Here is a 25,607-nt window from a genome sequence, read left to right as displayed (position 1 = left end):
ACAGAGATACATTACACTACAGAGATACATTACACTACAGAGGTACATTACACTACAGAGGTACATTACACTACAGAGAGACTACAGTTACACTACAGAGATACATTACACTACAGAGGTACATTACACTACAGAGAGACTACAGTTACACTACAGAGAGACTACAGTTACACTACAGAGGTACATTACACTACAGAGATACATTACACTACAGAGATACATTACAGAGATACATTACACTACAGAGATACATTACACTACAGAGATACATTACACTACAGAGGTACATTACACTACAGAGATACATTACACTACAGAGATACATTACACTACAGAGATACACTACAGAGATACATTACACTACAGAGATACATTACACTACAGAGATACATTACACTACAGAGATACATTACACTACAGAGATACATTACACTACAGAGATACATTACACTACAGAGAGACTACAGTTACACTACAGAGATACATTACACTACAGAGATACATTACACTACAGAGGTACATTACACTACAGAGGTACATTACACTACAGAGAGACTACAGTTACACTACAGAGATACATTACACTACAGAGATACATTACACTACAGAGATACATTACACTACAGAGGTACATTACACTACAGAGGTACATTACACTACAGAGAGACTACAGTTACACTACAGAGAGACTACAGTTACACTAGAGGTACATTACACTACAGAGATACATTACACTACAGAGATACATTACACTACAGAGATACATTACACTACAGAGATACATTACACTGCAGAGAGACTACAGTTACACTGCAGAGAGACCACAGTTACACTGCAGAGAGACCACAGTTACACTGCAGAGAGACCACATTTACACTGCAGAGAGACCACAGTTACACTACAGAGAGACTACAGTTACACTACAGAGAGACTACAGTTACACTACAGAGGTACATTACACTACAGAGAGACTACAGTTACACTACAGAGATGCATTACACTACAGAGATACATTACACTACAGAGGTACATTACACTACAGAGGTACATTACACTACAGAGGTACATTACACTACAGAGGTACATTACACTACAGAGATACATTACACTACAGAGATACATTACACTACAGAGATACATTACACTACAGAGATACATTACACTACAGAGAGACTACAGTTACACTGCAGAGAGACCACAGTTACACTGCAGAGAGACCACAGTTACACTACAGAGAGACCACAGTTACACTACAGAGAGACTACAGTTACACTACAGAGGTACATTACACTACAGAGATACATTACACTACAGAGGTACATTACACTACAGAGGTACAGTACACTACAGAGGTACATTACACTACAGAGGTACATTACACTACAGAGGTACATTACACTACAGAGATACATTACACTACAGAGATACATTACACTACAGAGATACATTACACTACAGAGATACATTACACTACAGAGGTACATTACACTACAGAGATACATTACACTACAGAGATACATTACACTACAGAGATACATTACACTACAGAGATACATTACACTACAGAGAGACTACAGTTACACTGCAGAGAGACCACAGTTACACTGCAGAGAGACCACAGTTACACTACAGAGAGACCACAGTTACACTACAGAGAGACCACAGTTACACTACAGAGAGACTACAGTTACACTGCAGAGAGACCACAGTTACACTGCAGAGAGACCACAGTTACACTGCAGAGAGACCACATTTACACTGCAGAGAGACCACAGTTACACTGCAGAGAGACCACAGTTACACTGCAGAGAGACCACAGTTACACTGCAGAGAGACTACAGTTACACTACAGAGAGACTACAGTTACACTACAGAGAGACTACAGTTACACTACAGAGGTACATTACACTACAGAGAGACTACAGTTACACTACAGAGATGCATTACACTACAGAGATACATTACACTACAGAGGTACATTACACTACAGAGGTACATTACACTACAGATGTACATTACACTACAGAGATACATTACACTACAGAGATACATTACACTACAGAGAGACCACAGTTACACTGCAGAGAGACCACAGTTACACTGCAGAGAGACCACAGTTACACTGCAGAGAGACCACATTTACACTGCAGAGAGACCACAGTTACACTGTAGAGAGACTACAGTTACACTGTAGAGCGACTACAGTTACACTACAGAGAGACTACAGTTACACTACAGAGAGACTACAGTTACACTACAGAGGTACATTACACTACAGAGGTACATTACACTACAGAGGTACATTACACTACAGAGAGACTACAGTTACACTACAGAGAGACTACAGTTACACTACAGAGAGACTACAGTTACACTACAGAGGTACATTACACTACAGAGATACATTACACTACAGAGATACATTACACTACAGAGATACATTACACTACAGAGATACATTACACTACAGAGGTACATTACACTACAGAGGTACATTACACTACAGAGGTACATTACACTACAGAGATACATTACACTACAGAGATACATTACACTACAGAGAGACCACAGTTACACTGCAGAGAGACCACAGTTACACTGCAGAGAGACCACAGTTACACTGCAGAGAGACCACATTTACACTGCAGAGAGACCACAGTTACACTGTAGAGAGACTACAGTTACACTGTAGAGAGACTACAGTTACACTACAGAGAGACTACAGTTACACTACAGAGAGACTACAGTTACACTACAGAGGTACATTACACTACAGAGGTACATTACACTACAGAGGTACATTACACTACAGAGAGACTACAGTTACACTACAGAGAGACTACAGTTACACTACAGAGGTACATTACACTACAGAGATACATTACACTACAGAGATACATTACACTACAGAGATACATTACACTACAGAGGTACATTACACTACAGAGGTACATTACACTACAGAGGTACATTACACTACAGAGAGACTACAGTTACACTACAGAGAGACTACAGTTACACTACAGAGAGACTACAGTTACACTACAGAGGTACATTACACTACAGAGGTACATTACACTACAGAGATACATTACACTACAGAGAGACCACAGTTACACTGCAGAGAGACTACAGTTACACTGCAGAGAGACCACAGTTACACTGCAGAGAGACCACAGTTACCCTGCAGAGAGACCACAGTTACACTGCAGAGAGACCACAGTTACACTGCAGAGAGACCACAGTTACACTGCAGAGAGACCACAGTTACACTGCAGAGAGACCACAGTTACACCACAGTTACACTGCAGAGAGATCACAGTTACACTGCAGAGACCACAGTTACACTGCAGAGAGACCACAGTTACACTGCAGAGAGACCACAGTTACACTGCAGAGAGACCACAGTTACACTGCAGAGAGACCACAGTTACACTGCGGAGAGACTAAAATGTTGGTTGTGTCATTTTTAGCCCATCATGTGCCCTATTCCAGAGAACACTGGAATAGTTCTTCCAAACTGCCCCCAGTAAAGAACACTGGAATAGTTCTTCCAAACTGCCCCCAGTAAAGAACACTGGAATAGTTCTTCCAAACTGCCCCCAGTAAAGAACACTGGAATAGTTCTTCCAAACTGCCCCCAGTAAAGAACACTGGAATAGTTCTTCCAAACTGCCCCCAGTAAAGAACACTGGAATAGTTCTTCCAAACTGCCCCCGGTAATTATATAGATGTATTTCATTCAATTGACTCCGATGACAGAAACCCTGGAGATGTTTATTCTAAGCGTGAAGATATTCAACATCATGCCAAGCACTGCATACTCGCATACTGGCTGCCGAATGTGAAGGTGTCTCCATACCATTTACATTGAGGAAGTGTGGTCATAATCTATATTTTAGCGATCCACAGTGGACGTCACCACCCCCCCCCCCCCCCCCCCCCCCATCCTGCTGATGAGAGCTGCTGAACAACGCACCGTGCCTGAGATGCGTGATGAGAAAGCCATTTCTACAAAGATTAGCTCAGTGGGGAACTGGGGATGCCCTGATGTGCCATCTACTACCTATATTAACAGAGTTTCATTAGACAGGCCCAGGGGCAAAACGTTTCTGTACAACGTTTAATCAAGCTGACTCATTTGGCGATGTTCCATTTCTATTAATTGGCACAAAACGAAGCCTATAAACAAAACTGTTCATTGTGAAAGTTTCTCCATTCAGGCCATTCATATGAAATATTGTATAAATTTTTTTATTTGACTTTTATTTAACTAGGCAAGTCAGTTGAGAACAAATTCTTATTTTACAATGACGGCCTACACCGGCCAAACCCTAACCCGGCCAATTGTGCGCCGCCCTATGGGACCCGATCCCAGGTCTGTAGTGACGCCTCTAGCACTGAGATGCAGTGTCTTAGACCGCTGTGATAAGCCTGGAACGGAACCAGGGTCTGTAGTGACGCCTCTAGCACTGAGAAGCAGTGTCTTAGACCGCTGTGATACAGCCTGGAATTGAACCAGGGTCTGTAGTGACGTCTCTAGCACTGAGATGCAGTGTCTTAGACCGCTGTGATACAGCCTGGAATTGAACCAGGGTCTGTAGTGACGTCTCTAGCACTGAGAAGCAGTGCCTTAGACCGCTGTGATACAGCCTGGAATTGAACCAGGGTCTGTAGTGACGTCCCTAGCACTGAGAAGCAGCGTCTTAGACCGCTGCGCCACTCGGGGGCCATAATATATGCGTAGCGCTGTTTCTTCTCTTTCTCAAACTGCACAAAGCACCTGTCAAACTACGTGATTCTCTGAATAACACAGGGGATTTCATAATGCACGGGACTAGCTTTGTCAGAGGAACTTGGAGTTTGTCAAAACAAACAGTTATTCTGTCCGGAACACCCCTGGCCATGTAAAAACAACCACCATGGCAGACTCAGACGGGACAAAAAATATATACATATGTGGTGTTTTGTGTTCGTGCACATAATGACATTACCCAACTTCCCCTAGTAAAACGAATCCCGGTCGAATAGTGAATGACTCAATCGTGAGTGAATAAGTGTCAGATAAGAGGAACGTATATGAATGTTCTGTTTTTGAGGGCTTTATGACCAACTATGAAAACTCGAATGACTTGAAGCTTGATGTGTCCCAGGGTGCATTGCTACAAAAGGGTCTGCCGCCAAAACAGGACCCCCCTCACCAATACCCCCAAAACAGGACCCCCCTCACCAATACCCCCAAAACAGGCCCCCTCTCACCATTACCCCCAAAACAGGCCCCCCCTCACCAATACCCCCAAAACAGGCCCCCCCTCACCAATACCCCCAAAACAGGACCCCCCTCACCAATACCCCCAAAACAGGCCCCCCCTTACCAATACCCCCAAAACAGGCCCCCCCTCACCAATACCCCCAAAACAGGCCCCCCCTCACCAATACCCCCAAAACAGGCCCCCCCTCACCATTACCCCCAAAACAGGCCCCGCTCACATCGTCTGTCCTGGTCAGTGTGACTTTAACCAGAGAGGACAGAGGAGAGTAGAGGAATTCAGCTATTTAACAAACACATACTGACACACACACACACGCAGTCACACACACACACACACGCAGTCACACACACACACACACACACGCAGTCACACACACACGCAGTCACACACAATGCTGCTCCTTCTCTTTCGTGCTCCAAAACTCCGAGGTGTCACAGTGTTGGCTGAGGGCTGCTGATTTACTAAGACATAGTTCTGGTGTGATGCTGCTGATTTACTAAGACATAGTTCTGATGAGATGCTGCTGATTTACTAAGACATAGTTCTGGTGTGATGGCAGGCAGGGCTCCAATGATCAGATCCAGCCAAGAGGAAGGGGAGAGGGAGAGAGAAAAGGGGAGAGTGCCTTCAGAAGGTATTCAGAACTCTGACTTGTTCCACATTTTGTTACGTTACAGCCTTCTTCTAAAAAATTTTTTTTTTTAATCCTCCGCAATCTACACACAATACCCCATTATGACAAAGCGAAAAACAGGTTTTTAGAAATGTTTGCAAATGTATTAAAAACAAATAACAGATACCTTATTACATAAGTATTCAGACTCTTTGCTATGAGACTCGAAATTGAGATCAGGTGCATCCTGTTTCCATTGATCATCCTTTCCACCATTGGTAAATTCAATTGATTAGAAATGATTTGGAAAGAAACACAGAACTCTATATAAGGTCCCAAAGTTGACAGTGCATGTCAGAGCAAAAACAAAGCCATGAGTTTGAAGAAATTGTCCGTAGAGCTCAGAGACAGGATTATGTCGAGGCACAGATCTGGGGAAGAGTACCAAAACATTTCTGCACCATCATTCTTAAATGGAAGAAGTTTGGAACCACCAAGACTCTTCCTAGAGCTGGACGCCCGGACAAAATGAGCATTCGAGGGAGAAGGGAATTGGTCAGGGAGGTGACCAAGAACCCGATGGTCACTCTGACAGAGCTCTTGAGTTCCTCTGTGGAGATGGGAGAACCTTCCAGAAGGACAACCATCTCTGCAGCACTCCACCAAACAGGCCTTTATGGTAGAGTGACCAGACGGAAGCCACTCCTCAGTAAAAGGCACATATAACAGCCATCTTGGAGTTTGCCAAAAGGCCCCCAAAGAATCAGACCATAATAAACAAGATTCTCTGGTCTGATGAAACCGAGATTGAACTCTTTGACCTGAATGCCAAGCATCATGTCTGGAGGTAACCTGACACCAACCCTACAGTGAAGCATGGTGGTGGCAGCATCATGTCTGGAAGAAACCTGTCACCATCCCTACAGTGAAGCATGGTGGTGGCAGCATCATGTCTGGAAGAAACCTGACACCAACCCTACAGTGAAGCATGGTGGTGGCAGCATCATGCTGTGGGATGTTTTTCAGCAGCAGGGACTAGTCAGGATCGAGGGAAAGATGAAAGATGCGAAGTACAGAGAGATCCTTGATGGAAACCTGCCCCAGAGCACTCAGGACCTCAGAGTAGGGCGAAGGTTTACCTTCCAACAGGACAACGAACCCAAGCACACAACCAAGACAATGCAGGAATGGCTTCGGGACAAGTCTCTGAATGTCCTTGAGTGGCCCAGCCAGAGACCGGACTTAAACCCAATCAAACATCTCTGAAGAGACTTGAAAATAGCTGTGCAGCGACGCTCCCCATCCAATCTGACAGAGCTTGAGAGGATCTGCAGAGAAAAATGGGAGAAACTCCCCAAATACAGGTGTGCCAAGCTTGTTGCATCATGCCCAAGAAGACTCAAGGCTGTAATCGCTGCCAAAGGTGCTTCAACAAAGAGTAAAGTGTCTCAATACTTACATAAATATAATATTTACAATTTCTATAAATTATCAAACATTTCTAAAAACCTGTTTTTACTTTGTCATTATGGGGTATTGTGTGTAGATTGATGACGGGGGAAATAAACAATTAAATACATTTTAGAATAAGGCTGTAACCTCACAAGATGTGGAAAAATTCCAGGGGTCTGAACACTTTCCTAAGGCACTGTGTACATGAGCGCGAGAGAGAGCGAGAGCAAGGCTTCATTCTGTCTAATCCCCTACAACTGGATGACCATATTCAGAACAGCTCATTAACTCCCTACACACACCCCATACACCATTCTAACCTAACATTAGTACAGCAACTAGGAAACAGTCTACCCACGTCTACCCACTTCTACTCAGTCAATACCCCCTACCTACCAGGGTGCTCCCCAACCCTGTAGCCCTACCGTTCCCCTGCCATCTACCCTTTAACCTCCTGGATGTGCCCTGCAGAGAACTTAACCGCTTAACCCCGTCTGGACGCAGTAGGAGATGGAAAGCCAGAGGGGCCAAAACACCTACGTTACACACAGACACAACGGAATGTGATTGATCTTTTTTTCGACCTCCTTTTAGTCCATACTATTAACCCTTGACCTATTGACTTATAATGAAACAGGGAACTCTTCAACGTGCCTTTTTTGGGTTGGGACTGTGTTAGTTACTACAACAGGTATGGTGATGGCAGCATCATGCTGTGGGGATGTATTTCAGTGGCAGGGACTGGGAGACTAGTCAGGATCGAGGGAATGGTTAGCGGAGCAAACTACAGAGAGCTCCTTGATGAAATCCTGCTCAGGACCTCAGAGTAGGGCCGACTAGGGGCGAAGGTCATCACACACACCATGTAGGGGCTGTGGGAGGTACTACACCAGGTAGGAGCTGTGGGAAGTATGGAGGGTGTGGAAAGTTGTGCTTAGGGTAAGTGGTGTGTAGGGTAAGTGGTGTGTAGGGTAAGTGGTGTGTAGGGTAAGTGGTGTGTAGGGTAAGTGGTGTGTAGGGTAAGTTGTGGTTGATTACCTTTTTTCATTGCCATAAGATTTCTGGGCAACCTTTGCATGCAGGATCAGGACAGTTTGGTCTCCTCGCTCCTTCAGGTAATTCCTCATCGCTTCTCTGTGAAGAAGGGAAGAGAGGGGAGAAGTTAGAAACAGAGGGATAGAAAGAGGGAGAGATGAGAGAGAGGTTTGTTATTCATCCATTGAAATAAACAAGTTATAGATGACAGAAGTGACAGAGTATACAGAAGTATACTGATCAAAAATATAGAAGCAACATGCAACAATTTCAACGATTTTACTGAGTTACAGTTCATATAAAGAAATCACTCAATTGAAATAAATGAATTAGGACCTAATCTATGGATTTCACGATTGGGCAGGGGTGTAGCCATGGGTGGGCTTGGGAGGGCATAGGCCCACCCACTGGGAGCCAGGCCCACCCAATCAGAATGAGTTTTCCTCACAAAAGGGATTTATTACTCCCTAGTTTCATCAGCTGTCCGGGTGGCTGGTCTCAGGCGATCCCGCAGGTGAAGAAGCCGGATGTGGAGGTCCTGGGCTGGTTTGGTTACACTTGGTCTGCGGTTGTGAGGCCGTTTGGACATACTGCCAAATTCTTTAAAGTGACGTTGGAGACGGCTTATGATAGAGAAACTAACATTCAATTCTCTGGCAACAGCTATGGCGGACATTCCTGCAGTCATCCGGCTAATAGCAAACTTGAGACATCTGTGCCATTGCGTTGTGTGACAAAACTCCACATTTCAGAGTGGCCTTTTATTGTCCCCAGCACAAGGTGCAGCTGTGTAATGATCATACTGTTTAATCAGCTTCTTGATATGCCACACCTGTCAGGTGGATGAACTATCTTGGCAAAGGAGAAATGCTCACTAACAGCGATGTAAAAAAAAAAAAAAAAAATCACACAAAATTTGAGAGACATAAGCTATTTGAGTGTATAGAACATTTCTGGGATCTTTTATTTCAGCTCATGAAACATGGGACTAACACTTTACACGTTGCATTTATATTTTTGATCAGTATAGATAAAACCAAAAAACAGGGACGTGAAAATTCAGGGTCACTAAGACGAACATTTGAAACATGGAGAGACGGGAACATTTTAACAAGTTCCAGTTTGATTAGCCAATTCTCTGGTGTGCTGAAGGTTGTGTTGCTTACACACACACTCTGCACACACAGACCGCTCACACACAGACACATGGACACACACAGTTCGGTGCCAAAAGCTATGTTCTCTCCAGCTGGGTTGACTGAAAGGAGAGAAAAAAGAAAACTCCAAAGCCCTGAGCTCACCACCAAAGAATCCACATCGCGTGTTAAAATGTTGCAAAGGCCCGTGCTCCAATTACTTCTGTCACCTAAGCAAAAACATAAATGGGTTTCCATCGCATTTTCAACTCTACTTACGGTTTTGGCACAACAAATGTTGTGTTATAGAGGGAATGTGGCCACTCCGCTCTTAGCGACAGTGCTCTAGCCAACAGCTACCAGCTACAGGGAAGGGTATAGTCTACATAATGGACAAAAGAGCAGGATTTCTATTTGTCAAAGGGAAGCCAAGCGTCGATCATCGTGTCACCAGAATGAGACCCCTCGATATTTATTGTAAAAGAGCATCAAGCTCATCACTTTGCAATTTCACCACCCTGTGAAGTTCATTATAATAAAACTGTTCCGAGTCGTAGCGGGAGAACGGAACACCATGTCGTCGTGAGGCGAAGTTTGATGTGATGGTTATTATGTCAATGTCTGCGCATAAAAACGTTTCCACCACCATCTCTCACATAATTCATTTTACCGGCACAAAAAGATCCCACCTTGTCTAGTGTATTTTTTATTTTGTCTACATTTGGAAATTTGACCGACAAATGTGCTGTTTCCATCAGGCCGAATTATCCAACGTTCTTTACTGGCATAAAAAATGTTGGATAGACACCTGGTTACTGTGTGTGTACTCGTTGAGAAGCACACAGCTAAAGATCTTCAGACTAGCAGGGGTCAAGGGTCACCCTGAGCAGACACAATGGCCCATTTGCACAGATGTCAGTGTCACCTTGACACGTCCAGAGACACAGAAAGGGAGTCATACACATACATTAGGGCTGGGCGATATGGCCAAAATATCATATCACTAGATTTTTTTTTTTGACAGGATGATGCACTTTGGCGGTATGATGCTATTTGGCGGGATGGTGCTATTTGGCGGGATGATGCTATTTGGCGGTATGATGCTATTTGGCGGGATGGTGCTATTTGGCGGTATGATGCTATTTGGCGGGATGGTGCTATTTGGCGGTATGATGCTATTTGGCGGGATGGTGCTATTTGGCGGGATGGTGCTATTTGGCGGGATGGTGCTATTTGGCGGGATGGTGCTATTTGGCGGTATGATGCTATTTGGCGGGATGATGCTATTTGGCGGGATGGTGCTATTTGGCGGGATGGTGCTATTTGGCGGGATGGTGCTATTTGGCGGTATGATGCTATTTGGCGGGATGGTGCTATTTGGCGGGATGGTGCTATTTGGCGGGATGGTGCTATTTGGCGGTATGATGCTATTTGGCGGGATGGTGCTATTTGGCGGGATGGTGCTATTTGGCGGGATGGTGCTATTTGGCGGGATGGTGCTATTTGGCGGGATGATGCTATTTGGCGGTATGATGCACTTTGGCGGTATGATGCACTTTGGCGGTATGATGCTATTTGGCGGGATGGTGCTATTTGGCGGGATGGTGCTATTTGGCGGTATGATGCTATTTGGCGGGATGATGCTATTTGGCGGTATGATGGTATTTGGCGGTATGATGCTATTTGGCGGGATGATGCTATTTGGCGGTATGATGGTATTTGGCGGTATGATGGTATTTGGCGGGATGGTGCTATTTGGCGGTATGATGGTATTTGGCGGTATGATGGTATTTGGCGGTATGATGCTATTTGGCGGGATGATGCTATTTGGCGGTATGATGGTATTTGGCGGTATGATGGTATTTGGCGGGATGGTGCTATTTGGCGGTATGATGGTATTTGGCGGTATGATGCTATTTGGCGGGATGATGCTATTTGGCGGTATGATGGTATTTGGCGGTATGATGGTATTTGGCGGGATGGTGCTATTTGGCGGTATGATGGTATTTGGCGGTATGATGGTATTTGGCGGTATGATGCTATTTGGTGGGATGATGCTATTTGGCGGTATGATGGTATTTGGCGGTATGATGGTATTTGGCGGGATGGTGCTATTTGGCGGTATGATGCACTTTGGCGGTATGATGCACTTTGGCGGTATGGTGCTATTTGGCGGTATGATGCACTTTGGCGGTATGATGGTATTTGGCGGTATGATGGTATTTGGCGGGATGGCGGTATTTGGCGGTATGATGCTATTTGGCGGGATGGCGGTATTTGGCGGTATGATGGTATTTGGCGGGATGATGGTATTTGGCGGTATGATGGTATTTGGCGGGATGATGGTATTTGGCGGGATGGTGCTATTTGGCGGGATGATGCTATTTGGCGGTATGATGCTATTTGGCGGTATGATGCACTTTGGCGGGATGATGCTATTTGGCGGGATGATGCTATTTGGCGGGATGGCGGTATTTGGCGGGATGATGCTATTTGGCGGTATTTGTGGTTTTTGAATAATACCAGTGACCTTAGGGTCAACACATACATTTTAAGTGTTTTCAAACGGGGCTTTCTGCATTCCGATTGTTTTAAACTTCAACCCAAAGGTGATCTTGCATACATTTGTACCTTTATTTAACTAGGCAAGTCAGTTAAGTCAGTTAAGAACAAATTCTTATTTTCAATGACGGCCTAGGAACAGTGCCCCTGAACTGCCTGTTCAGGGGCAGAACGACAGATTTGTACATTGTCAGCTCAGGGATTCGATCTTGCAACTTTCGGTTACAAGTCCAACGCTCTAACCACTAGGCTACCTGCCGCCCCAAATGCGATTGGACTTGTGTGAACTGTTGGGTGAACTGTTGGACTCATGGAAATTATTAGGGGTGATTGTGGGAATGATTATTCAAATTCTATAGTTAGAATATAATACTGGGCACTTTCAACACAGTGTTGTTTGACATGACAATGAATGAAAAAGCCAAAGAGGCATTATTGCGACAGGGGTAGGAACCAAAGTGTTGGTCAGTGTTTCCCAGGGGAGTGGGACCCTATAAACTCTGGCTACATTAAATGTTCTCTTTCTCTCGGATTTAGAAGATATGGTTGCACAAACATGCTGATTTAGGTCTCCACCAGCACTGCTATCAGGCTGTATTAGCTAGACAGCTAGCCAACTAACGCAGCTAGCTAGAGATTAGCAGCTAACACTGTTTTATCCACAACTTGATCAAATAAATAAACATACTTGCCGTTTGCAGACAGTAAGACATACAAACTAATAGTGTAATTATAGAACGCTTGTGGATTTATATTAAGAAGCGCAAACAGCATCGTTGTCATCAACATATTGTTGCGTCTGCTGCACAGACTGAAGAGAATGGTTGGCAAATTATCTTGTGGTCGAAAAACATCAACATCACTCCATGAGCGACCAGGGGCGGGTGGCGTATCACTTTTAACTAACATTACATTGGTTATAGAAGGGCAAATAAAAACCAAAACTGGTCCGTGCATCAATAGTGGTGTCTAGTAAAATACAGTATACCACCCAGTCCACACACACACACACACACACACTAGACAGGCCTATTTTACGGAAAGCAAGGAGTCCCCTGAACCACGAGAGGGAGGGCTAGAAGGAGGGAGGCAGGGAACCACAGTTTATTACACATCACTAACCCTTAGTGGAAAAACCAAGGCCAGAGAGAGATGGATGGAAAGAAAACAGACCACTCTGCGGTGCCTGTAATCATCTGACGGACACCACTCTGCGGTGCCTGTAGTCATCTGACGGACACCACTCTGCGGTGCCTATAGTCATCTGACGGACACCAATCTGCGGTGCCTATAGTCATCTGACGGACACCACTCTGCGGTGCCTATAGTCATCTGACGGACACCACTCTGCGGTGCCTATAGTCATCTGACGGACACCCCTCTGCGGTGCCTATAGTCATCTGACGGACACCACTCTGCGGTGCCTATAGTCATCTGACGGACACCACTCTGCGGTGCCTATAGTCATCTGACGGACACCACTCTGCGGTGCCTATAGTCATCTGACGGACACCCCTCTGCGGTGCCTATAGTCATCTGACGGACACCACTCTGCGGTGCCTATAGTCATCTGATGGACACCACTATGCGGTGCCTATAGTCATCTGACGGACACCACTCTGCGGTGCCTGTAGTCATCTGACGGACACCACTCTGAGAGAACAGAACAGAGAGAACTAATTCTAAACCTAAGCCAAGTCTTTTAATGAGTTCAAAATGGACACCACTCTGCGGTGCCTATAATCATCTGACGGACACCACTCTGCGGTGCCTGTAATCATCTGACGGACACCACTCTGCGGTGCCTATAGTCATCTAACGGACACCACTCTGCGGTGCCTGTAGTCATCTGACGGACACCACTCTGCGGTGCCTATAATTATCTGACGAACACCACTCTGCGGTGCCTGTAATCATCTGACGGACACCACTCTGCGGTGCCTATAGTCATCTAACGGACACCACTCTGCGGTGCCTGTAGTCATCTGACGGACACCACTCTGAGAGAACAGAACAGAGAGAACTAATTCTAAACCAAGTCTTTTAATGAGTTCAAAATGGAAACCACTCTGCGGTGCCTATAATCATCTGACGGACACCACTCTGCGGTGCCTATAATCATCTGACGAACACCACTCTGCGGTGCCTGTAATCATCTGACGGACACCACTCTGCGGTGCCTATAATCATCTGAGAGAACAGAACAGAGAGAACTAATTCTAAACCTAAGCCAAGTATTTTAATGAGTTCAAAATGGACACCACTCTGCGGTGCCTATAATCATCTGATGGACACCACTCTGCGGTGCCTGTAGTCATCTGACGGACACCACTCTGCGGTGCCTGTAGTCATCTGACAGACACCACTCTGCGGTGCCTGTAGTCATCTGACGGACACCACTCTGCGGTGCCTGTAGTCATCTGACGGACACCACTCTGCGGTGCCTGTAGTCATCTGACGGACACCACTCTGCGGTGCCTGTAGTCATCTGACGGACACCACTCTGCGGTGCCTGTAGTCATCTGACGGACACCACTCTGCGGTGCCTGTAGTCATCTGACGGACACCACTCTGCGGTGCCTGTAGTCATCTGACGGACACCACTCTGCGGTGCCTGTAGTCATCTGACGGACACCACTCTGCGGTGCCTATAATCATCTGATGGACACCACTCTGCGGTGCCTGTAGTCATCTGACGGACACCACTCTGCGGTGCCTGTAGTCATCTGACGGACACCACTCTGCGGTGCCTGTAGTCATCTGACGGACACCACTCTGCGGTGCCTGTAGTCATCTGACGGACACCACTCTGCAGTGCCTGTAGTCATCTGACGGACACCACTCTGCGGTGCCTATAATCATCTGATGCTACAGTGATCTCCACTGATATTTCTACATGGCACTGGACACGCACACACACACCTGACTGATTACAAGGGAACACACTTGCTCAGCTCAGAACACGGTCATGTCATGCTCATACTGATTGTGACCTTCCTGTTGTGAGGCTGACATCAGACTAAAGTGGAAAAGCGATGCGGTATTAAGGTGACCCCTAGGCACTGATCTGAGGACAGTTTTGCACTTCCCTGCCTAATGATCACTATTTGGATATGTGGTGGCTAGGCTCATCCTGGATCTGTGCCTAAGTAACAACTTCTAGAAGGGAGGGGGGGGGGGGGGGGGGGGAAGCTGTCATATTGGCGAAGCTATTTTGTAGTTTGTTTCTCTCGTTGGTCCGTTGTGTTTGTAGCTAGTACCTTGTGTTGTCGGAGCAGGGGAAATGAAAGTTCCAGATTTCACCCTAAAGATGAGACTTTTGAGGAAGTGCGTGGGTTAAGACTCACACCAGTGTGTTGTTGCCACTTCACAAATATGGCTGCTGCCCTGTGGATGACTGGAAGTAAACTACCCTATTTGTTGTTGGATCAGAGTTGACTGGCGGAGATGGCCTCAGAGCTAACCAAGAAAGAACGAAAGAAAGAGAGAAAAAAAGAGTGAGCTGCAGCATCTAGAGTAGAAAATACCCTCTTTGTTTTTTTACACCTCACAAGCACTGGTTGATTGTAGAGCTGGGAATTGCCAGGGACCTTATGATACGATATTATCGCAAAACTTAGTTGCAGATACGATATATACTGAGATTCTCACGATTCTATATGTATTGAGATTTGATACTGTGATTTTATTACAATTCGATTTTCCAAACATATTGCTCATCGTATGTCTGCTGCACAAGAACCAGAGAGAGCCATGAGAAAACCAGTTTTGATCAGTCATGGAAAAATTTTAAAACGATGGAGAATGAAGAAAAAAAATACAGGTGTCGGTGGAGGTTCAGCAAACTAGTGCAAAAAATAATAATGCAATATATTGTCAAAAATAATATTCAAATTTTTTCCCCCATCACTAGTTGATAGTTAAAGTAGGATTAGAGTGTAACAGGACTGTTCTCCACAAAAACAATGGGATATTCCAAAAGCAGATCTTGGTCAAAAACCAATGAATGCATTTCAATCCTGGGTACAAATGATTGGTCCTATAGTAAGACTGTTGTCCCATGTTCCAAAACCTTCTTGGTTCACAAGTTCATACTGACAGTCCTGGAGGACGACTGCTGGTTAAGATGTGGTTGTTGTCGTGGTGTGTGTGAAGACAGCACCATTAATCTATTACACCCCTGGAGGGGCCAGGCTGCACAAGGCCAAGTTCAACCAGCATTCACACATCATATTTACACACACACACACACACACACACACAGTTAAGAAAATATGGCGCTGGCCATTTGACCGGCAACATTTTTAATTAGCTGCGGGACAATAGATCCCAAATTCATACAACCAGTAGGAATACATCAAATTAAAATTCTGATAAAACTATTATTATTTCTTCACATGATAAGCGCAGCAATGCACACAAGGCAGTACATTCGCTACATTCGAATGTTCCTTCCATAATGCAATTGGCGGGAAAACAGCATTGTCCAGAAGGGAAAAGCGATTTCATACGACCGATGTAATTTAGACATTTTGATCATCTAATAGGATACTATTATTACGTAAGGTAAGACACGCCTCATAATATGGTATTAAAACGTTCAGGTTTCAAACAATTAAGTATACGTTTTAAAATGCGCTCCTGCTGTCTGACAGATTTTTATCTCCAAGGTTTTGTATCTGTACACTGTACATGTGTGATAAATAACTAATATTACTGTACACTAGTGCCAATTTAATTCCACTAAATTATTCTAATTAACCTATAGACCAACACCATGACCAGTCGGAAAATATTCAGACACATGGACTTTATCCACATTTTGTTACGTTGCAGCCGACAGGTGGCCTAGTGGTTAGAGCGTTGGACTAGTGACCGAAAGGTTGCAAGATCGAATCCCTGAGGTGACAAGGTAAAAAACAAAAAAAATCTGTCGTTCTGTTCATGAACAAGGCAGTTAACCCGCTGTTCCTAGGCAGTCATTGAAAATAAGAATTTGTTCTTAACTGACTTGCCTCGTTAAATAAAGGTTAAATAAAAGAATACAATATTTCATATGAATGGCCCAAATGGGTCAACTTTCACTTAAATAAAAAAAATAATCTAAAACTAAATCAATCTACAATCTATAATATTAGCACATTTTGTAAAAATAAAAAAAATTCAGAGCCTTTACTCTATTTGGTTGAAGCACCTTTGGCAGTGAGTCTTCCTGCGTGTGATGCTTCAAGTTTGCCACACCTGTATTTAGGGAGTTTCTCCCATTTTTCTCTGCAGATCTTCTCAAGCTCTGTCAGGTTGGATGGGGAGCGTCGCTGCACAGCTGTTTTCAGGTCACTCCGGGCTCTGGCTGGGCCACTCAAGGACATTCAGAGACTTGTCCCGAAGCCACTCCTGCGTTGTCTTGGCTGCGTGCTTGGGGTTGTTGTCCTGTTGGAAGGGGAACATTCGCCCCAGTCTGAGGTCCTGAGGGCTCTGGAGCAGTTTTCCATCAAGGATCTCTCTGTACTTCGCGCCGTTAATTTTTCCCTCGATCCTGACTACCCTCCCAGCCCATACTGCCACTGAAATACATTCCCACTGCCTCAGAGTAGGGCCGACTGGGGTGAAGGTCATCACACACACCATGTAGGGGCTGTGGGAGGTACTACACCAGGTAGAGGCTGTGGGAGGTACTACACCAGGTTTTAGGGTTCTTTAGGTGACAGTGGGCTGTCATGTGGCTTCCGTCTGGCCACTCCACCATAAAGGCCTGATTGACTTACTGTGGGACCCTTATATAGGCAGGTGTGTGCCTTTCCAAATCATCTCCAATGAAGTTGTAGAAACATCTCAAGGATGATCGATGGAAACAGGATGCACCAGAGCTCAATTTCGAGTCTCATAGCAAAGGGTCTGAATACTTATGTAAATTAGGTATCTGTTTTTAATACATTTGTAAACATTTCTAAAAACGTGTTCTCGGTTTGTCATTATACGATATGGTGTGTAGATTGAGAGAAAAAAAATATAATATATATTTAATCCATTTTAGAAGAAGGCTGTAATGTAACAAAACGTGGAAAGGGGGAGGGGTCTGAATAGTTAACGAACGCACCTGTCGGTTGTTTTGCTCAGGGACGCCAAAAACCTCAAGCCTCGTCTGAAAGTAGCCAGGTACCAGTTAAAAAATATATATATGAATAGAAGTAATGTATATATAGAAGTAGTTTGTGCCTAAAAAAAAGGGGTTAAAAATGTATAAAAAATATAATTCCATGATCTCAGATATAGGACAGACACTTTGTTTACGATCTGTTTGATCTATTATTCAATGCCTTTCTATCGGCTAAGAAACATCCTCTCACTGTCAACTGCGTTCATTTTCAGCAAACTTAACGTGTAAATATTTCTATATGTCTATGAACAACGGAGAGACAAACTGAACAAGTTCCACAGACACGTGACTAACAGAAATTTAATAATGTGTCCCTGAACAAAGGGGGGATCCAAATCAAAAGTAACAGTCAGTATCTGGTGTGGCCACCAGCTGCATTAAGTACTGCAGTGCATTTCCTCCTCATGGACTGCACCAGATTTGCCAGTTCCTGCTGTGAGATGTTACCCCACTCTTCCACCAAGGCACCTGCAAGTTCCCAGACATTTCTGGGGGGGAATGGCCCTGGCCCTCACCCTCCGATCCAACAGATCCCAGACGTGCTCAATTGGATTGAGATCCTTGGCTCATTGCTGGCCATGGCAGAACACGGACATTCCTGTAAATCTCGGTGAAACGCTCATTCCTTCGACGATAAATGCAAATCTGACCATCACCCCTAGTGAGACAAAACCGTGACTCGTCAGTGAAGAGCACTTTTTGCCAGTCCTGTCTGGTCCAGCGACGGTGGGTTTGTGCCCATAGGTGACGTTGTTGCTGGTGATGTCTGGTGAGGACCTACAAGCCCTCATTCCAGCCTCTCTCAGCCTATTGCGGACAGTCTGAGCACTGATGGAGGGATTGTCCGTTCCTGGTGTAACTCGGGAAGATGTTGTTGCCATCCTGTACCTTTCCCGCAGGTGTGATGTTCGGATGTACAGATGCTGTGCAGGTGTTGTTACACGTGGTCTGCCACTGCAAGGACGATGTCTTAGGCGTCTCACAGTACAGACATTGCAATTTATTGCCCTGGCGACATCTGTAGTCCTCATGCTTCCTTGCAGCATGCCTAAGGCACATTCATGCAGGTGAGCAGGGACACTGGGCATCTTTATTTTGGTGTTTTTCAGAGTCAGTAGAAAGGCCTCTTTAGTGTCCTAAGTTTTCATAACTGTGACCTTAATTGCCTACCATCTAAGATGTTAGTGTCTGAACGACTGAACTGAGGTGGTGGGTGATAATCTTAGGACCTGGACCCAAGTCATCTGATTTGAAAGTGGCATTTCACCACCACACGCACAGCCGACACGCACAGCCGACACGCACAGCCGACACGCACAGCCGACACGCACAGCCGACACGCACAGCCGACACGCACAGCCGACACGCACAGCACACTACAACAGCCATGCAACAAAACACAAGAGATAACCAGAACACACAACACACAAACAAAAGAGACATGCAAGGAGATGCAAGGTACGCAACCACACAAGAGATGCTACAGCACATCACAACGAAAACTGAATAGGAAAATGCCGGACAGATCGGTACTACACAAGTCAATATTGACAGAAAAACTATACATGCAATGAAAACATGTTGGTAGAGCATAGTGCTTGCAACGCCAAGGTTGTCGGTTTGATTCTCACGGGGGACCAGAACGAAAATGTATGCACTCACTAACATTACTTACGGTTAGTCGCTCTGAATAACAGCATCTGCTAAATGACTCAAATGTAAACGTAAAATTATGTTCAAACAAGCCAAGAGTCACATGGACACACCAAGCAAAGGGGACAAACTAAATGACAACAGAAAGCTACAGGCTAGCGGCATACAACAGAAAGCTACAGGCTAGCGGCATACAACAGAAAGCTACAGGCTAGCGGCATACAACAGAAAGCTACAGGCATACAACAGAAAGCTACAGGCTAGCGGTATACAACAGAAAGCTACAGGCTAGCGGTATACAACAGAAAGCTACAGGCTAGCGGTATACAACAGAAAGCTACAGACTAGCGGTATACAACAGAAATCTACAGACTAGCGGTATACAACAGAAAGCTACAGACTAGCGGTATACAACAGAAAGCTACAGGCTAGCGGTATACAACAGAAAGCTACAGACTAGCGGCATACAACAGAAAGCTACAGGCTAGCGGCATACAACAGAAAGCTACAGGCATACAACAGAAAGCTACAGGCTAGCGGTATACAACAGAAAGCTACAGGCTAGCGGTATACAACAGAAAGCTACAGGCTAGCGGTATACAACAGAAAGCTACAGACTAGCGGTATACAACAGAAAGCTACAGACTAGCGGTATACAACAGAAAGCTACAGACTAGCGGTATACAACAGAAAGCTACAGGCTAGCGGCATACAACAGAAAGCTACAGGCTAGCGGCATACAACAGAAAGCTACAGGCTAGCGGCATACAACAGAAAGCTACAGGCTAGCGGCATACAACAGAAAGCTACAGGCATACAACAGAAAGCTACAGGCTAGTGGTATACAACAGAAAGCTACAGGCTAGCGGTATACAACAGAAAGCTACAGGCTAGCGGTATACAACAGAAAGCTACAGACTAGCGGTATACAACAGAAAGCTACAGACTAGCGGTATACAACAGAAAGCTACAGACTAGCGGTATACAACAGAAAGCTACAGGCTAGCGGCATACAACAGAAAGCTACAGGCTAGCGGCATACAACAGAAAGCTACAGGCTAGCGGCATACAACAGAAAGCTACAGGCTAGCGGCATACAACAGAAAGCTACAGGCATACAACAGAAAGCTACAGGCTAGTGGTATACAACAGAAAGCTACAGGCTAGCGGTATACAACAGAAAGCTACAGACTAGCGGTATACAACAGAAAGCTACAGGCATACAACAGAAAGCTACAGGCTAGCGGTATACAACAGAAAGCTACAGGCTAGCGGTATACAACAGAAAGCTACAGGCTAGCGGTATACAACAGAAAGCTACAGACTAGCGGTATACAACAGAAAGCTACAGACTAGCGGTATACAACAGAAAGCTACAGACTAGCGGTATACAACAGAAAGCTACAGGCTAGCGGCATACAACAGAAAGCTACAGGCTAGCGGCATACAACAGAAAGCTACAGGCTAGCGGCATACAACAGAAAGCTACAGGCTAGCGGCATACAACAGAAAGCTACAGGCTAGCGGCATACAACAGAAAGCTACAGGCTAGCGGCATACAACAGAAAGCTACAGGCATACAACAGAAAGCTACAGGCTAGCGGTATACAACAGAAAGCTACAGGCTAGCGGTATACAACAGAAAGCTACAGGCTAGCGGTATACAACAGAAAGCTACAGACTAGCGGTATACAACAGAAATCTACAGACTAGCGGTATACAACAGAAAGCTACAGACTAGCGGTATACAACAGAAAGCTACAGGCTAGCGGTATACAACAGAAAGCTACAGACTAGCGGCATACAACAGAAAGCTACAGGCTAGCGGCATACAACAGAAAGCTACAGGCATACAACAGAAAGCTACAGGCTAGCGGTATACAACAGAAAGCTACAGGCTAGCGGTATACAACAGAAAGCTACAGGCTAGCGGTATACAACAGAAAGCTACAGACTAGCGGTATACAACAGAAAGCTACAGACTAGCGGTATACAACAGAAAGCTACAGACTAGCGGTATACAACAGAAAGCTACAGGCTAGCGGCATACAACAGAAAGCTACAGGCTAGCGGCATACAACAGAAAGCTACAGGCTAGCGGCATACAACAGAAAGCTACAGGCTAGCGGCATACAACAGAAAGCTACAGGCATACAACAGAAAGCTACAGGCTAGTGGTATACAACAGAAAGCTACAGGCTAGCGGTATACAACAGAAAGCTACAGGCTAGCGGTATACAACAGAAAGCTACAGACTAGCGGTATACAACAGAAAGCTACAGACTAGCGGTATACAACAGAAAGCTACAGACTAGCGGTATACAACAGAAAGCTACAGGCTAGCGGCATACAACAGAAAGCTACAGGCTAGCGGCATACAACAGAAAGCTACAGGCTAGCGGCATACAACAGAAAGCTACAGGCTAGCGGCATACAACAGAAAGCTACAGGCATACAACAGAAAGCTACAGGCTAGTGGTATACAACAGAAAGCTACAGGCTAGCGGTATACAACAGAAAGCTACAGACTAGCGGTATACAACAGAAAGCTACAGGCATACAACAGAAAGCTACAGGCTAGCGGTATACAACAGAAAGCTACAGGCTAGCGGTATACAACAGAAAGCTACAGGCTAGCGGTATACAACAGAAAGCTACAGACTAGCGGTATACAACAGAAAGCTACAGACTAGCGGTATACAACAGAAAGCTACAGACTAGCGGTATACAACAGAAAGCTACAGGCTAGCGGCATACAACAGAAAGCTACAGGCTAGCGGCATACAACAGAAAGCTACAGGCTAGCGGCATACAACAGAAAGCTACAGGCTAGCGGCATACAACAGAAAGCTACAGGCTAGCGGCATACAACAGAAAGCTACAGGCTAGCGGCATACAACAGAAAGCTACAGGCATACAACAGAAAGCTACAGGCTAGCGGTATACAACAGAAAGCTACAGGCTAGCGGTATACAACAGAAAGCTACAGACTAGCGGTATACAACAGAAAGCTACAGGCTAGCGGTATACAACAGAAAGCTACAGGCTAGCGGTATACAACAGAAAGCTACAGGCTAGCGGTATACAACAGAAAGCTACAGACTAGCGGTATACAACAGAAAGTTACAGGCATACAACAGAAAGCTACAGGCTAGCGGTATACAACAGAAAGCTACAGGCTAGCGGTATACAACAGAAAGCTACAGGCTAGCGGTATACAACAGAAAGCTACAGACTAGCGGTATACAACAGAAAGCTACAGACTAGCGGTATACAACAGAAAGCTACAGACTAGCGGTATACAACAGAAAGCTACAGACTAGCGGTATACAACAGAAAGCTACAGACTAGCGGTATACAACAGAAAGCTACAGGCTAGCGGCATACAACAGAAAGCTACAGGCTAGCGGCATACAACAGAAAGCTACAGGCTAGCGGCATACAACAGAAAGCTACAGGCTAGCGGCATACAACAGAAAGCTACAGGCATACAACAGAAAGCTACAGGCTAGCGGTATACAACAGAAAGCTACAGGCTAGCGGTATACAACAGAAAGCTACAGGCTAGCGGTATACAACAGAAAGCTACAGGCTAGCGGTATACAACAGAAAGCTACAGGCTAGCGGTATACAACAGAAAGCTACATGCTAGCGGTATACAACAGAAAGCTACAGGCTAGCGGTATACAACAGAAAGCTACAGACTAGCGGTATACAACAGAAAGCTACAGACTAGCGGTATACAACAGAAAGCTACATGCTAGCGGTATACAACAGAAAGCTACAGACTAGCGGCATACAACAGAAAGCTACAGGCTAGCGGCATACAACAGAAAGCTACAGGCATACAACAGAAAGCTACAGGCTAGCATACAACAGAAAGCTACAGGCTAGCGGTATACAACAGAAAGCTACAGGCTAGCGGTATACAACAGAAAGCTACAGGCTAGCGGTATACAACAGAAAGCTACAGGCTAGCGGTATACAACAGAAAGCTACAGGCTAGCGGTATACAACAGAAATCTACAGACTAGCGGTATACAACAGAAAGCTACAGACTAGCGGTATACAACAGAAAGCTACAGGCTAGCGGTATACAACAGAAAGCTACAGACTAGCGGCATACAACAGAAAGCTACAGGCTAGCGGCATACAACAGAAAGCTACAGGCATACAACAGAAAGCTACAGGCTAGCGGTATACAACAGAAAGCTACAGGCTAGCGGTATACAACAGAAAGCTACAGACTAGCGGTATACAACAGAAAGCTACAGGCTAGCGGTATACAACAGAAAGCTACAGACTAGTGGTATACAACAGAAAGCTACAGACTAGCGGTATACAACAGAAAGCTACAGACTAGCGGTATACAACAGAAAGCTACAGACTAGCGGTATACAACAGAAAGCTACAGGCTAGCGGTATAGCTTTGTGTGCCACTGGCAGAGAGATTGACAGACAGATAGACAGAGACAAAGGGCAAAGTGGGGGTCAGTAATGATGCGTCTGCGTGTGTGGAGTTAAGCCTGGCTACAGATAAGGCAGAGCAGAGTGGAATCTGTCCAGTGTATCTGTAACAGTGTCTAGCTACACCAGTATAGTGGATTCATCCAGACCCCCCCCCACCAGCGTCGTACGGGGTTGGCCATCATTGTAAATAAAAATGTGTTCATAAACTGACTTGCCCTAGTTAAATAAAGGTTAAATTAAAAAAAATTAAAACAGCAGCTGGCTAGGACAGGGAGGGGCACACACACACAGGATCAAATGCGGGAACACACACCAAGTCAAAAGGTACACACACACACACACACACACACACACACACTAGATCAAATGCGGGCACACACACGCAAACACACACAAAGTCAAAAAAGGTACACACACACAGGAAACACAAAGAGTCCTCGAGTCCCTTTGGATCACAAAGGGGACATGACACGCGTCCTCAACCCAGGACCCGTGGGTTAAATGAAAACATCAACAGACAGTCACGTCAGTCAGCATGTCATTAAGGCACAATGGGCTGAGAATTGACTGTCAGAGGAAACTGAACCCCCCCCCATGTCAACTTAATTTGTGACGTCAGGCACATTCTAGTTCATTAAAATCACATGACAATAAATACGGCCTACATTCATATAGCCTACAGGTGAGTGTAAAATTGAGTCAGATCTCACAGCATATATTATAGATTTTCATTTTCAGAATGAGTCTCAAGTGTCTCTGAAGTTTCCCCTGCAACAAAGCCAGGCAGCATTTCAAGCAGTCTACAGTGTGTTTTGTATCAGCTGAACAGTGGAACAGCCTGGCTGACAGTGGGGCCCTGAAGGACCCGAGACTTAGCAGCCCCTGGAGGATCCTGGCTTTTAGCTGCCCCCGTCACTGCCAAACTAAAATCAACAGGGCCACGCTATGGGGTAACCGCAATACAGACACAGCCGCACACACACACACAGCCGCACGCACGCACACAGCCGCACACACACACAGCCGCACGCACGCACATACACAGCCGCACGCACGCACACACAGCCGCAAGCACGCACACACAGCCGCACGCACACACACACAGCCGCACGCACAGACACAGCCGCACGAACACACACACACACACACAGCCGCACGCACACAGCCGCACGCACACACACAGCCGCACGCACACACACAGCCGCACGCACACAGCCGCACGCACACACACTGCCGCACACACACTGCCGCACACA

At 45.4% G+C, this 25,607-nt stretch overlaps 1 protein-coding gene across 2 annotated transcripts in view; it reads right to left on the bottom strand.

Annotated features, from left to right (window-relative positions):
• The window catches only part of LOC139379094 (recombination signal binding protein for immunoglobulin kappa J region b), a 90,775-nt gene that overhangs the window by 16,457 nt on the left and 48,711 nt on the right, over nucleotides 1-25,607 (bottom strand). The window contains exons 3-4 of one of the 2 annotated variants that reach the window (XM_071121900.1): nucleotides 15,419-15,530; nucleotides 8,377-8,472 (exon numbers count right to left, since the gene is read on the bottom strand). In XM_071121900.1, the coding sequence (XP_070978001.1) occupies nucleotides 8,377-8,465 (89 nt within the window). In that variant the 5' untranslated portion in view covers nucleotides 8,466-8,472; nucleotides 15,419-15,530. The remainder of the gene's footprint in view (nucleotides 1-8,376; nucleotides 8,473-15,418; nucleotides 15,531-25,607) is intronic. The other variant, XM_071121899.1, reaches the window with a different exon arrangement.

This window comes from Oncorhynchus clarkii, chromosome 21, assembly GCF_045791955.1.
Source record: "Oncorhynchus clarkii lewisi isolate Uvic-CL-2024 chromosome 21, UVic_Ocla_1.0, whole genome shotgun sequence".
Lineage (NCBI taxonomy): Eukaryota > Metazoa > Chordata > Actinopteri > Salmoniformes > Salmonidae > Oncorhynchus > Oncorhynchus clarkii.
The sequence above is the reverse complement of the archived record's forward strand: the minus strand, read 5'-3'. Positions and strand labels throughout refer to the sequence as shown.